At 40.6% G+C, this 16394-nt stretch overlaps 1 protein-coding gene across 2 annotated transcripts in view; it reads right to left on the bottom strand.

Annotated features, from left to right (window-relative positions):
• The window catches only part of FSHR (follicle stimulating hormone receptor), a 120026-nt gene that overhangs the window by 21478 nt on the left and 82154 nt on the right, over nucleotides 1–16394 (bottom strand). For both annotated transcript variants that reach the window (XM_036435268.1, XM_036435267.1), the window contains exons 3-4: nucleotides 15487–15561; nucleotides 12944–13018 (exon numbers count right to left, since the gene is read on the bottom strand). In XM_036435268.1, coding sequence (XP_036291161.1) covers nucleotides 12944–13018; nucleotides 15487–15561 — 150 coding nt within the window. The remainder of the gene's footprint in view (nucleotides 1–12943; nucleotides 13019–15486; nucleotides 15562–16394) is intronic.

The following is a 16394-nucleotide window of genomic DNA, read 5'->3' on the forward strand; positions in this document are numbered from 1 at the left end:
CTGCCTCCTCAGTCTCACACTTTCATAACTGGGCCCATTTAACTTATACTCAGCTCAAACTTGGCTCTGTCTCCATGGAAACCAGGCACTTTAGCAATCAAGGGGAATTTAATGAGCCCAAGGGCAGGATTTTAAAGAGTTCATCCCTATTAGCCTGGATGCATATTCTGTTTTGACCTAGTATTCTGGTTTAATAACTGGGCCCTGGTCCTATTCTCAGGGTAAGTAGCAGAGCCTCAAAGCTAGCAGTTCTGGTGCTTAGAGGATCTGGGTTCAAGTCCTAGCTATACCACTTTTTAAGATGTACGGCCTTAAGGGGATACCTGAAGACTTTAGCTCCTTCACCTTGTATCTAGGAGAATGATAAATTTATCTTACAGGAGAACTTAGCACCACATCCAAGGTCATGCTTCAGCCTTATATTCCATTTGCCATAACTGAGACCTGTCTGATATCCATTTTCCCCTAGGAGCATGTCTTGCTTTTTCTTAGTTCTCTTGGGTACTGCAATGTGATTTCTAGATCTGGTTCTTCATTGTCTCAGTGGGGCTTCCACGATGCCTGAGTGCTCTGGCTTGTTATTTGCTGCCTGATGCTCCTTGTGTCTTCTTAAAACCACTGGAAGCCACAACCAAGTCTCCAAGATTCTTCCTGCATCTTTCCTCTAATTTCTTCCTTTTTCTTCTGTTAAACCTGCCTGGAGCCACCTTTTTTCTGTCTAATTCTATTTAGTCTCTGGGTCCTGATCAGATCATCACCTAGAGGTTTGTTGGCATCTCAAGGGCGATTACCGCGAAGACTTGACAAAATTGAAAGTGATTTACACATTTAAAAAAACAAAAACAAAACATACAAGTGATACAAATTGATTGACTTTTCCTGTGATGACAAATGGCTGTCAAATAGTGTTAAAAGAGATATTTTCAATTTAGACATATTTTATTTGTATCTTTAAGTGAAAGGTGATGTATCAATGAGAAGGAATAAAATAGCATTTGAAAGAAATTTAGAAAGCATTTCAAAAAATTCATGGAAATGGTTAATTTGTTGCTGAAAATAATTATTGTCATCATTTAGAACACTTTTGCATATTTTTAAAAACAAGGAAATACAACTTTTTACCTATTTAAATTTTTATTAGATTTTGCATACTTTCATGAGAATTATAAAAGTGTACATCTTGTGGGTTGTTGGTAAGAACATCTGATAGACATTAGGAAATACTAGCTAACTTTCATAAGAATATTTGCAGAAATGTTTAGGAGTTGAACACTAAGCATGAGTCAAGGATGTGGCTATAGGCTTGCATTCTATTGGATCTACTTATTTCAGTGAAAATTTGTTCTCAGCTTTGACAGCCATTTAAATTTAATATTGATATAATCTGTGAATTGCTTTTCTCAGTATTAAACAAAGGATCCTATATCATAAAAGACTAGTATTTTATGTGTCCAGTTGTCTGGTTGTCTTGATCAAGCATAATATGCTAATGATATGCCCTTGATCAAGCATAATATGCTAATGATATGCTAAGGCTGCTCAACCACTCGCTATGATGTGCACTGACTACCAGGGGGCAGATGCTCCGACTAGTAGGTTAGCTTGCTGCTGAGGTCCAGCCAATTGGGACTGAGTGAGATGGGCTGGACATGCCCTGGAGCCCTCCCACAGTTCTTTCCCAGCTGGCCACCCTCCTGCATCCCTCCCCAGCCCTGGTCGTGCACCAGTAGGTCCCTTGGCCTGGTCTGCACCCTTTTACAACTAGGGTTGAGGTGCACCCCTCCCCCCACACCGAGTGCACAAAATATGTACACTGGGCCTCTAGTTAAAAAATAATGAAACTCATCCTATGACATTCTTTCTTTGAAGTGTTGTTATTATAACAAATGTAGTGAAAGTAAAATAGGCTTTTTGTGCCATATAAAATGGCATATGAGGCAAGATGTAAATGTAAAAGCATATTATTGTATTTAATTCATTTGTATTTCATGCTTTACAGTATTATTTTGTGCACATTTTGTAATGCACACATTTATAATGGAATTGCATCTGCCTTATAAAAAATAGTTATTTTGGGAAATTTTTTTTTCTTTTCTTTCTTTTTTTCTTTTCTTTCTTCTTCTTTCTTTCTTTCTTTCTTTCTTTCTTTTTTTCTTTTTTCTTTTTTTTTTTTTTTGCTGATGGAGTGAGAAATCAAGAGGACTATATTGTCCAGTGCATAGGATGTTTTGCTTGGGAAGATAAGCCTGAGATTCTGAAGGGCTGCCAGGAGGAAATGGTAATAGATTTGTGCTGTGCAGCTCTGGAAAGTAGGATTAATAATAACAATGGCCAACATTTATTGAACACTTCCTCTGCACCAGGCACCACACCATGCACTTAACATTGATTATTTTATTTAATCCTCCCCTCTACCTTAGGAGACAGGTATCATTACCATCCTCCTATCAGAGCGGAGAGGGCCCAGCTGAATGAGGTCAGGTATTTTTGGATGGCCCCCTTTAGATTACAACCTGGAGAGGTAAGGTCAGAGGCTCTGAAAAACTTCTATAGTTGTACAGAATACATTAGTCACAGGATGAGATCCCTACTCCTAGCCCAACCATTAACCTCTACACATACCGTGTCTGGGTAAAAAGAAACCATGTTCTTTAATGGCCAACCAAATCAAAAGAAAACTAAACTGAAGATAAACCTTTGGTAAAAGGTGTGTATTTTAATGTACAAAAGGAAGTTTGTGATGGGCTATTTTGCAGCTCTCACTATTGGTTATTTGTTCTTTCAGTTTGGAGCATCCTACAGGATCCCTTTGGGCTAGAGCAGATCTCAGTGTATCAGGATGTTAAAGTCCTAATACTATTTATAAGAGGTGCTACATTCCAGGTTTCTGGCATCTGGTTGCACAATTTTTTGAATATGTATTTTATCGATTTTTTACAGAGAGGAAGAGAGAGGGATAGAGAGTTAGAAACATCAAGGAGAGAGAGTCATCGATCAGCTGCCTCCTGCATATCTCCTACTGAGGATGTGCCTGCAACCATGGTACATGCCCTTGACCGAAACTGAATCCGGGACCTTTCAGACCGCAGGCTGACGCTCTATCCACTGAGCCAAACTGGTTTCAGCAAGTGGTACTCTTTTGAGAACTTTCTGGACGCTGATGTAAGAATAACTTTAATCAAACTATTAATTCGTGGTAAGCAGTTTACTTTTAAATTACATAGGGGAGTTGCAGAAGAGTTAATATTTTAAACAGTTTGCACACCCTTCCCCAAACTCATTTCTAACATTAATTATTTAGAAAGCTACTTCTTAGGTATATTTCAATTTGGCCTGTGTAGGTGCTCACAGGTACCAAATGGCAAATGTGAATAAAGGGTCAACACTGTGCTCAGAACACTGGGTCTCCTTGCGTATGTGTCATCCACACACTACTCCTCTCCAGCTATGTGGTGCCGAGAGCAGGACGAACTGGGTGGGGGTCAGACATTCCTGCCTTCAGTTCTCGGTTCTATCAACTACATAATCTCTGAGTTTCAAACAATCCTCATTTGTGAGTCAGGGAAAATACAGGCCTCACAGTTTTGGAAGACTGGAAGATGAGATGAATTGTGTGAATGAGATACCTAGTGTAGGGTCTGCCCTATAGTAAGTAGATGATCAGCAAGTACCATTTTCCCCTGCCCTTCTGCCCCAAGATCATTTCTTAAGCCCATTCTGAGAGTTTGGGCAATTCAGTCATCTCTAAACCTCAAGTTTCCCATCTGTAAAATGGAACCATCCATAAATATTTCCCAGGGCTTTGAGAAGTCTACATAAGTTAATACAAAGTGAAAGTACTTCCTAAATTATGATTCTGTTCCCCAGCCCTACATCACCCAGCAATGACCTAGAGTGATTAGCAGGGCTTGCACTCATTTGCTGTCTTGAATTTTTAAAGTTCTCCCACTCTGACTCATCTCCTCCCTTTCTTACATTGGCTTGAAGGACATAGGGTCATTCTTTTTCTCTCCACTCAAGCTTGGTTCCTTGCTTATAAGTTCTCACAGATAGGGGCAGGACTGGGACCTGAGTGTGTGGCTCTCCTATAAGGAGAAGAGCTTCTCCTGATGTCCTGCTCAGTGAATCTGTGTTCTGATGGCTGCTATGGTTTGGCTCTTGTCTAGGAAAACTGTGCTGGGTGAGCTTTGTGAGAGAGGCTGCTGCCTAATTTCTTCCCATGTCTCCCAAACATCCTGCTCCCTCTTCCTACCACTACTATTTTTGAATCCCAAACTCATGGCCTCTAGAACTAGACATTATTTGTGGGGTGTTTGAGCTCATGATTAAACGGCAGCAGATTGCACAATATCTGCTGGAGAGGAAAATTCTCTTCCTTGGAGCATTTGTCGCTGCATTGTTCACACGCTGTAACGCCCCAAGATATTTCTCTAAAAACAGCAGCTGCTACCCTCCACCACCCAAACAGAAAGGTTCCACTCCGACACATTTCCATTGAGGGCCCTCTGTGTGGGGGCTCACCTGTGGCAGACCCTGTACTCTGACATGGCCTTTGCTCTAGATTAGAGGTCAGTGGAATCAGGTGTTGACATCTGTCACTTCATTGCCCCCAGTCCTGAGCCAGCTGGACTGCATTCCTCCTGCAGCAGGGCCATGGAGAAGACAGAACACATCTTCCCAGATGGACAAACTGACTTTGGGAGTATCCGGCCAGAATACACTTGTGTTCACACCCATTATGAAGGGTAAAGCCGATGAGATGAATGCAGACAAAGAGGAAAATAATGAGTCCCTCAAAAAGTGTGGCAGAGATCTATCGATAGATCACAGCCAGAATTCTCTGGAAGAAAAAAAATGAATATTTTGTGTGTGTGTGTGTGTGTGTGTGTGTGTGTGTCTGGCACTGGGGATATAGAGATGAAGAAAACCTGGTCATGACCCTGGTGTGGCAAAAATCTGGTAATTGCAGTTGACACCCTCCCCCCTCTCATTGACCAGCCTACCCCTGCTGCCCACTGTACTTCCCAGCCTCCTCTGGCCCATCTCTGCTTCAGGGTCTGCCTTCATCCGTACAGAGATGTGGCTGATAGTTCCTGTATTCACTCTAAATCTTAGTGTGTGGCCTCTCCCAGGGATAACTGCAAATCTAAAAGGGCCTGTAAGGACAATAATGCCACATAAAACTCCCAACATGGAGGCTGCAGAGGTGGAAGAAGCAACATGGGGGCTGTGATTCTCCTGATGCCCCTTCAGATCCTGTTCATTAAGCTGTCTTCCCTCCTGCCTGTACCTGAGGCAGGCGCCCAGGACTTGTGATTTGCCTCTGCAATGCCAACGTGGGCTGTCTGCCTCCTAAGCCTCACCTCCACATGCTGGCCTCTCAGGCCCTGCTGGGGCTGGCTGTGCTGGAAGTGGCAGGGGTTCATCCTACCATTCCTTTAGCTCTAGGAGTTGAGCTTTGGAGAATAATTGATAGGTGGTTTAATGTGCCCATAGGATCTCAGTCCTGGAGATGAGCTGATCTGGGAAATAGTGATCTACAAGATGCTGGATCCTCCTGTCTCATGGAAGGGCTTTCTCCTTCCATACTGAGTCTGAATATGCTGGACAGACAATGACACTGCGAGTCCCAGGTTGATGAAGAGGACAATTAGACACCAAGGCTTAAAGAGATCATTGAGGATGTAGAGTTCATTTCCTCATCTGACTAACCTCATGAAACATATTCTGTTATTTCCTTTTTGCAGATAAAGAAACTGAGACTGAAAGGGATTATTTCATCATTGTCTGGGGGTGATACTAGTAATGAGGAAGAAATTGGGCTGATTTTACATAGCTAATCCGAGATTCCTTTCCCTCTGAGCCTTCTCTAGACTTGTCCTAATCCAAGACTCCTTTCCCTCTAAGCCTTCTCTGGACTTGTTCTGTTGATGACAGAGACAGATCTTACTTTAAAATAATTGAACTGAGGATACACCTACCTCATAAGAAGGTGTATCCTGGGAAAATATAATTTGGAGACTCTGCAGGTGGGTGGAGTAGGTGGTTACCAGTACCCTATGTAAGTGGCTCCTGTAGGGACTTTTCTCTCTCTGAGCCCCCTTGCCTGGGAGTCTATCATGATCATTTCTTGGGCTTAGCATTGCCTTTTCCAAGCTTCTTTTTAAAAAATACAAAATCTCCTGAAAGAATATCGAGTCCTAAACATATTGATGTGAGTTAATGGATCAAATAATTATCTTGTAGATGAATAGGACCTGGTCTTCTTGCAGGAGATGGCACACGGGGCAGATTAGAAGAACAAGGAGGAGAGGTTACTGGCATAAAAATGTCACCTTCTTTCAGATCAGGCCCTCCGACAAGAGGAGGTCCTACCCTCCTTGAACTGACATGCTCAGGCTAAAATCTCATCCTGAACTTTAGTGTTCCAGAAGGAAAATCTGGCTGTATTTTCCTGGAGTTGACAATGGCAGGCAAAGTTGGCTGTGCTAGATAGATTCCTGATAAAAGAAGCAATTGTGTAATTTCCATTGTGCCCTAACATCCTCGTAGTCATGACAACATGTTTAGTTAGTTATAATATTGACAACCAGGGAGATGGCTAATAATTTCTTCCCAATAATCACAGTCCCTGTGTAAGATGACTTCTGGCCAAGACTGAGTGCTCTCTGCAGAATGATTTTGTGTGGAAAGCACTGGGATTTATGAGATATGAGTGGGCAAAAATCACTGCAGTCACTTGGTCCATGTCTGACATAGAGGTGAATTATACACCAGTAGTAGTTGTGTCCCCCATTACTTTTCTATTTCTCCAGATGCCACCATTAATGTACTCCTGGATTATGGCCACTTTCCCTTAGCAGGACTCCTTTGAGTGTGTATATACCCTTCCAATAGTCAATCCACAGCCCAAGACATTGTCATCTTGCCACTCTTCTACTCGAGAATCTCTATGGCTTACTCTTTCCTACTGCATTAGACCTAACTCCTCTGCCTTAATCTTTTTCCAGTCTTACCAAACCCAATCGTCTTTCTCTCCAGTGCACACCTTTAAAAAATATTTATTGTTGAAAGCACTACATATATTTCATTTTTATCCCCTCCAGCCTGTCCCCAGCCCAGGCCTTCACCACCCTATTGTCTCTGTCCCTGAGTTATGCATATATGCATACCTTTTCAGATGGGACCCAGTTTCTCCCCATCCTCTGCCTATTCCATAATGGTTCTTTCACATTTTTGTTTTTATTGAACTACTTTTTGCACAGGAAGTTTTTCCTTTACTGTCTCTTTAAATTTTGCCTATCCTTCAAATTGCAGCTAAGTTCACTTTATTCCCAAGAAATTTTCCCTGATGAGTCAAGCCCAAGGCCCTGGGTCAGTACTCTTGTCTATTACCAGTGCCACACAGCTCTACAGATGTGTTATTATTTTCAGGGGTTAATGGTTAATAGTCCCCCCCCCCCCCCCCAGAAGACTGAGCTCCTTGAGGTGAGCTAGAGCTATCTACAGATGTCTGCTGTATCTCTCACAAGGCCTTCCATCCTTTCTCAACCACCCTTTCTGAGGAATCACTCTCCACTTTCTTTGCTTTATTTTTCATTATACCACTTTTACCACATGACATTATCAAGCATTGTTTATCTCCTCAAACAATAAGCTCCATATGGGTAGGGGTTCATTTGCCTTGTCATCTTTTGTACACCCAACATCCACAACAAAGCCCCGAAAGTACTATGACTTCAATAAATGAATGTTGACTGAACAAATGAGTTTGCATTCATTGGCCAATTCACACTCAAAATGATGGAGAAATGGGAAGGCAGCAACCTTTCCACTGTGTGTGGCTGCCATAACATCTAAAATTGAACTCCAGTATATATCCTTTCCAAGCCACCATAGAAAGTGTTGCTGACTATCTAATGTTTGAGAGTAATACAGTCTAAAGGGGCACTGCGCATTCCTTTCAGAAGAGCCCACTAACCAGGGACCACAGGCAAGGCAAGCTTACTTCTATAAAATGCATATATTCTCTTACTGTGATGCTTACTCTTTGGATTGCTGTGAGGTTCAAATGCAATGAAGTATGATTTTAAAAAAAAGCATTAAGTTGTAAATCAACATAAACATGGGAAGCATTAGCCAACCAGCTGGCAGTGTGAAGAACTGAACTTTATTTTGATGGAGATAGTAAGAGAGATTATGATCACATGGTTGGAAATAACAGTACTGGGAAGTTAGGAGCCCTCCATTAGAACTCTGCAGGATAATGTACTATTGTTTGTTGGAAGGATTTTTATGGATATCTCAGGAGTTCAGTAAGGAGGATGCCTTTGTCCTTAGAAAAATACAAATTATGTATTTCCATGTTTGAATGCTGATCAGTGTATTCTATCCAAAAGAAACAGTTGAAGAGGCCTTCAATAAATATTGGAAAGGGAAGGAGATACTACCACCATCACCATGATTATAGTTATTGAATTAAGCCTTACATCAGTCTCAAAAGGTAGGTATTATTCCTTTAAGAAGAGGAGGGAACTAAGGTACAGAGATGAAGTTCCTTATAGGGGCTCCTTTAGCTAATAAATCACAGTACCAGGAATTGAATAAGAATTGCTAACATTTACTGAGAATTTTCTAAATGTCGGTCATTCTTCCAAGTATTTCACTTAATGCAATCCATGGAAGCAGATAACACTATTTCCAAGTTAAAGAAAGTAAGACTGAGACTTAGAGAAGTTAAGTCACACAACTAGCAAGGGCAGAAGCTGAAACCTGGCCCAGACAAGTGGCAGTGAAACCTGTGTGCTTCCTTGCTACTGTATACCACCTCCCCAGTCCCTGCCCTTTGTGCCTTTGCCATGCAATGTCCAACAAATGCTTTTATAACAAGAAAAGCTACGTTTTGTTTTTTTAAATATATTTTTATTGACTTTAGAGAGGAAGGGAGAGGGATAGAGAGATAGAAACATCAACGAAGAGAGAAAATCACTAATTGGCTGCCTCCTGCACACCCCCTACTGGGGATCGAGCTCCCAACCCAGGCATTTGCCCTTGGTCAGTATTGAACCCAGGACCCTCAGTCCACAGGCCTACACTCTATCCACTAAGCCAAACTGGCTAGGCCTAAAAGCTACTTTCATTATCCCCACAAATCAAATGAAAGAGAGGAATGAAGGAAAGACAGGAATTTAGGGGTAGGAAAGAAATAGCCTGAGTTGCTGAGGCGAATCCCAGTGAAAGAATCTCCAGGAATTATCCCAAACTGGAGAAAGCAGAGGGCGTGATTGTCCTTAGCAGATATCCTAAGGAGGTCTGACAGGCCCACATGTGAGTGGAAAGTGGTCATCAGTTAGATGGGGCCTACCAGTGTGTGTGAAGGGTTTGCTAAAATGGGATTATAGTTTATTGAGTAGCAAAAAGCAACATCCAGCTGCCTGAGAATTACATTGACAGGATGCAAAGGCAAGAGAATATTGTGTGAACCTTGTTTATAGATCAACAGGTAATATTTCATAAACAAAAGGTCAGCTCCAGGAAGGTGGAGTGATAAGAGAGAAACATTGCCTGCAAGTACAATATTGATATAAAAAAAAATTCACCCAGGTGAATTCTTTGATGTATATTCTTTTAGTCAAAGTACATTTCTTTATTCATGAATGTTTTCCCTAACCACTTTGGGTTCCTCAGTGAAATATGAAGGCAGAGATGAAGAATACTGATTTCTGGTTGTCTTAAATGCTGCGCCATAAAATAATCAACATCAAATGGAAGAAAAATATTTCTCAGTGTGTGTGTGCGCACAGCAATTAGGATGCTCAAGTCAAATGACAACTCACCCTTACCCCTTCTAATTTCCTGCTTTGGTGGCTGTGATTATAAACATTCATCCTGGCTTAAGGCAATAAACAACTACTCAATCCTATGGGTCCCTCTGATTTCTTCATCCATTTTGTGTGTGTTTTTCCTTTTCTTTAGCAAGTAGTTCATCATCCAAAAGAATATCTGAAATCGTTGCTGTCTACCTCTGCCTGGTTGCTGGATGGTAATGTTGTTTATGACTTCTGCTCAGATACTAAGTGTGGAAGGAAGCTTAAATGGGCTTTGTTTCCATGATATAAGCTTTCAGATTAGAGGACCAAACATGAATTTAGGTGATTCCTCATTATGGTTGGGAAAATATTTCTGAATCTTGAATAGATATATTACTAATGGAAATGTCTTTGAATTCTTAAGGTCACTGGATGCCACATCCTGGGGAGGAGCGTGCAGGTGGGAAAGGCCCAGGGGCAATAAGTGAAAAAGGTTTAAGATGAACAATCCTTTGTCTCAGCTTCCTGATGCAGATTTGCATGGAAGTGGATTTGGACTCTGTAGAATTATGTAAGGATATTTTTTTCCAGAGCAGTCATGGAAGATCCTTTGACAATGACAGAACTCCAAACTGCTTACTAACTCTTTTCTCTTCCCAGAACATTTTAAATGCTCTGTGAACAATATTCTCCTCTCAGGCAAGGATGGAGCTGGAGTCGGTCACCTCCAGCTTTGTCTGAACGTGATAGGGAGCCAGATGGGAATGGGAACTACTCAACACCTCAAGGTGAGAAAAGGACACCAAGGAGAAGCTGGACGTGATGACAGATGACACAGATTTCAGCCTCTTTCAGAGTCAAAGTCATACCTTTGTCCTCTGAGTTCTGCCAGTTTCCTTTTCTTCTATGCCTACATCTCCCTAGTTCCTCCCCAAACCCCAGCCCCTAGAGTAAAGGCCCAGGGTCCTTGTTAATAAGAATGAATGGTGCTGACCACAAGTGGGAGCCAATGTGGAGCCAAATTCTGCATCAATGAATCTTTTTAAAAATTTTATTTTGCAATGATTCTTTTTTAATTTTTTTTTATTCCTCACCTAAGAATATGTTTTTTATTGAGGTGGGGAGAAAGAGAGAGAAAAAGAGAAGAGAAGAGAAGAGAAGAGAAGAGAGAGAGAGAGAGAGAGAGAGAGAGAGAGAGAAAGAGAGAGAGAGAGAGAGAGAGAGAGAGAGAGAGATCAGGCTTCCTATAGACACCTTGATTGGGGATTGAACCTGCAACTAGGTATGTGACCTGACCAGGAACTGAACCCACAGCCTTTTGTGGATGGGAAGACACTCCAATAAAGTGAGCCACCTGGCCAAGACTGCAGTGATTCTTCATCTCTTTATTCATCTGCTCCCACTCTACCATTTTTATTGTTATTCATGCTATTTTAACCGGTATCGGTTAAAAATGTGAATTGACCCTTTACCGGTTAAAAATGAGGATTTTGTAATCAAAGAAAACATGATAATTTCAAGAGAAACATCAAAAGTGCTTTATTCAAAGTAATGTCCAATGATAGCTACACATTTCTCCATCTTTCAGGTAATTTGTGGATACTGTCCCAATAGAACTTTTCTTGTTTTGAGGCAGACCATTCAGAGACCCAATTTTCCACTTCTTAGTACATTTTGAAGTGCTGCTTAGAAAGTGCATGTGCCATTGATCAGAACATAATCTGAAGAAGCAAAGTCTGGTGAATATGGTGGGTGGGTTAATACTTCCCAGGCAAAATCTTTTAATGTGTCTTTAACTGGTTTTGAAGTTATCATGAAGCAAAATTACTTTGCTGTGTCTTCTGGCCCATTCTGGTGGTTTTACGACCAAAGTGTGGTTTAAATTGATTATTTGTTGTTGGTAGTGATCCGTATTAATGGTTCACCTGGTTTTAGAAGTTCATAATACACCACACCTTCCTGATCTCACCAAATGCAGACCATTATCTTCTTTCAGAAGCAATTTGGCCTTGCAGTTGATGTTGATGGTTGACCTGGATCAACCCATGATTTTGTGCATCTGGGATTCCCAAATAAATCAACTTTTCATCTCCAGTCACAATTTTATGCAAAAAACTTTCTTTCATGTCATTGAAGCAACATTTTACTGATGATTTCTTGGTTTTCCATTTGTCTTTTGTTCAGTTGATGTGGCACCCATTTCCTTCCTTTAAAATCTTTCCCTTTGCTTGTACATGATCAGAAATTGTTTGCTGAGCAACGTTTAATCTTTCTGCAAATTGTTTTTCAGTTTGATATGCATCTTCATACAATAATGCTTGTAATTGTTAGTTTTCAAACTTTTTTAGTTGACCTGGATGTTCTTTATCTTTCACATTGAAATAATAACTTTTAAAGTGTTTAAACCAGCATTCATAAGTATCTTTAAATCGAACATATTCACCATAAGCTTCTCAAAGTATACAATAACTTTCAGGAGCACTTTTCTTCCCAATAAAGTAATGAATTAAAACTTCCCTCAAATGCTCTTGTTTTGGCATGAAATTTGACATTTTCAAGTGTAAAAATATTTATGATGTTAAAACCTTAAGAAAATTAGCTAATTTAAAAGCCACTTAGTAAGTAGAAGAAATAGTATTTTTGCTGATGGGGGCAAGCCCAGGGGATGGAGCTCAAACATCAGGAATCTCTCTGCTGATCAATATCATGTCTATTATTAACCAAAACTTACAAAATCAAACACTGTAACCTGTCAAAGAAAAAAAAAAGCATATATGCAGAACAGAGGAGATGATGTCTTTGAGGTCAAGGTTGCAAACAAAATGCTAGCAGAATTTTTGGCTGCATTGCATTAACACGAAATTAAGACTGAGTTCTGCAAGAGGTCTGTGTGACAGTCCCATGAATTCAAATGGCATTCCTTGTGATGTCTGCTTTAGTAAATGAAAACAAAATGCAATTATATTAGTGAAATTCACTCATTAAACTCAGCTAAAGTTCACCAGCCAGTGTCTCTCCACTTCTGCCTCACATCTATGATAAAAAGCAACTGCTTCCCAGAGTAGGAAGTGGACATTTTGCTAAAATAGGATTACACACACTTTGAGGGGGCACCAGAATACAGGAATTCTTACAAATATCGGAGGTTGGGCAGGTTCTGGAAGGCATCAGGGTCGATGTACAGCAGATTGTTGGCCTTTTCAATTCTTCTGTAAAAGAAAACGAACATAATCTCAACAGTAAGGAATACTATAGTATTTTTCACATTATGCAGAATATACCAATGTCATCCATCCATCCATCCATCCATCCATTTATCCATCTATTGTTTCAATAAAAATTGAGCATGCATGCAGTGCCTTTTACCATGCTAACCCACACAAACTAAATATGAACTCTGTCCTGTTTAACTCTCATCACCAAAGTCTTCCTTGGTCTGTCTGTCAGAGGCAAACAAAGTCCTGGCTGGGCGGGTCGTTTTCACCCTGAGCACCGCTGAGTCTTTTACTAGTAAGGATCTCCCAGGGTGTGAGGATGGTAAGAAGATAGGGATGAGACCAATATATGGGGAATAGAGCTTTTGTATGGTCAGCCAACAAAAGATAAGGGGATGGAAAACAACGAGACAGGGTGGAGAACAAAAGAGTGAAGAGTCAAAGGAAGACAAAGGTTGGGGCAAACAGTAGGCATCTCTGGCTTTAACCCTGAAGCCCCAACAGACAGTAGCTGCGGATATGCCAGTGATTCTCTTCCTACTATAGACTGCGGCTGCTCCCTTGTGGTTGGTGGGAGGTGGTGACTTCTCCAGGTTGGCCTGCGCCATGTCCTGATCAATAGTTTGAAGGTGAGCATGTTCTCATTTGTATTCCAACAGAGAAGCTGCCATTTCCTTATCTTGATGAATCAATACATATTTGCAGAGATGCTCTGTGTTAATGACTTCCTCCCTGTTTCATTAGTTTTTATATTGTAGTAACATGTAGCTATCCAGATCCAAGTACCAGGTAATTGATCATTTTAAGTACAGTCAGTACTACATGGGGTGAGCACCTCTCCATGCAGGAAAGGTGTCTCATTAGCTCTACTGCCCATTGCATAGGGGGACGTCTGCTTGACTCTGCTCAGAGGGCTGGCTGCTCTGGGGTTCATTTCTTCATTTCCTGTGGGTTCTAAGACTCTGGTCATGTCTCCTTTTCCCAGTAGGGGAAGGAGAGGCCAAGCAGAGAGAGGAGAAAGGATGGAGCAGGAGAGAAATGGGAAGAGCAAAGGAAGGCACAGTTGCAGAGGATTAATGACAATGGGGGAGAAAGAGGGTGGGGGACTGGGTGGGTGGTAGGAAGGAAAAGGGAGGGAGAGTCTGCCAAAATGGACAGACTGAATGTCTGTATTTCCTAAACAAAGTGTGTGTGTGAGTGCGTGTGTGTGTGTGTGTGTGTGTGTGTGTGTGTGTGTGTATGTTGTTTGTGTATTACAAGCTGGTCATTAGAGACCATATATATCTATATATCTATATATCTATATGTCTATTCCCTACTGATACTTGGCAAATACTTGATACGCTTTAAGTTTTAAAAAGATTCAAGAGTTGAGAGATTTATATTCAAGTTCTTATACTGCTGTGGATTTTGCTGGGTGATGATAGGCAAGCCTTATAACTTCTCTGTGCCTTTCATCACTCATCTGTAAAATTAGAAGAGTGATCCATTTGCTCTCTTAAATGTTTCGTGGAAATTTTGTGAGATGTTAATGTATGTGCCACAGAAGAAACCTTTGCAGTGACATTAGTTGAGAGCCATTTAATATAATATGTTTCTTGGAGATTCCAAGTGTATATCCTCATAGGTTTTGAGAAGTTTTTCTATAGTAAGTGAATTTAGATTGATTTTCCCAATCTTATTTGACCATATAATTTCCCACTCTTTTTTAAACACAAAAAATTCCTGAGTATTTAATGATATACAACCTACTTTGGAAAATTCTGAACTAGACCATTTCTAAAGTGTCTGCTAGCCTATGATTCTATGAAGTAATTTATAATCATTATATGAAACAGAAGTGGATCTGTGTGAGTACTGACATATTGTAACCAAGAATGTCAACAAGAGAAAGGAAATTTGATTGGAAGAGAAAGGAAATTTGATTGGAAGAGTAAGAGAAACAAGAATCATTGAAACACTCATGCCAGTTGATGTGTTAGATCTAATTACATTTATCACAGTGATATTATGAGGCATGCAATTATATTGTTCCCATTTTATAGATAAGAAAACTAAGGCTCAGAATGATTTTGTATCTTGGCCAAAGTTTTTTTGTGATTATATGGCATAGGCAAGTATTCAGACGAGGACTACTCATCTTCAACTACATCATGTGAGACTAATTTTGGGTTTTGACTATGGAATGACTTTAAATGAAAGGATGAGGTGGAGATACTTGCTGGCAGTCTCAGAACCAATTTCTTGGGTTTATTATGCAAACAACTCTGGGAGTAGGGGAAATCGGGTACAACTAGGTTCTGGACTAATGCCTGGATATCAGGCTGAGTTCCCTTTGGGCTGACTTTCATCTTAAAATGAAATTGCAGAGATATGAGGACAGAGCAGAGCTGGGAATAGAAGCAGACTTTCAGGTGATTGTCAAGAACAATCATGAGCAAACCCCATAGTTTCTTGCTTACATTTCATGTAATTTGGGCAGATTGGAAAACACATTCGCCTCTATCACTTCCAAGACATCATTCTGTGAGATCTCTCTGTGAAGAAAGATGTATAATTCAAGTCAGTTCAATTATACTCCATAAATGGACTCAGGGCTTAGCATAGAGGCTGGTGGTTAGGATGATTCATGAGACTCACAAAACACTTTTCTGCCCTCCATGAAGTCAGCTGTAATAAAGCAAATTTATTAGATGCTAATACTTGCAAAACAATGGGAGAACAAACCCAAGGCGATGCCTCACTTTACAGGCTTTTCAATCAATAGATGTAGAGACTGAGTCTGCAGAGGGAAAAAGACTTGCTTAAAGATATTTAGGGAACGTGAAGGCTGAGAGCAAACTTTAAGTTCCCTCCACTGGGAGTTGGTAACTTTTTCTACAAGGCCAGAAAGTAAATATTTTTTAGTTCAGCAGAACATTTGGTCTAAGTTGCAACTATTCAACTGATAATTTAGGGCAGAAGTAGCCAGAGATAACATGTAAATGAGCACGACTGTGTTCCAATAAAATATTATATATAAAGACAAGTGGCAGTTTGCACTTAGTGCCATGGGCTGTACTCAGTGACCCTGCCCTAGACCATGAAGTCAAGCTCTTATGTCTGCTGACTAGGCTGTGGGAGATGAGAACCTCAATTCAGTGTCTTTTAAATAAATGTGGATTTAAATCCTTCCCTGGTTAAGTCATTACCCAAGTGGGGGTTGCTGTTTCAAGGTCTTTGGCATTGATGTTGCCTAAAATATCCCCCAAAGATCCTTTAGCCCCAGTTTCTTTCCTCCTGGAGTAATTTGAGGGCAGTGGAGAAAGAAGTCCATCGTGCAAAAGCCTAGAGTTTGTAGCTTAGTCAGTTAATTTTTATCAAGTGGTTC

This window comes from Pipistrellus kuhlii, unplaced genomic scaffold (assembly GCF_014108245.1).
Source record: "Pipistrellus kuhlii isolate mPipKuh1 unplaced genomic scaffold, mPipKuh1.p scaffold_m20_p_13, whole genome shotgun sequence".
Lineage (NCBI taxonomy): Eukaryota > Metazoa > Chordata > Mammalia > Chiroptera > Vespertilionidae > Pipistrellus > Pipistrellus kuhlii.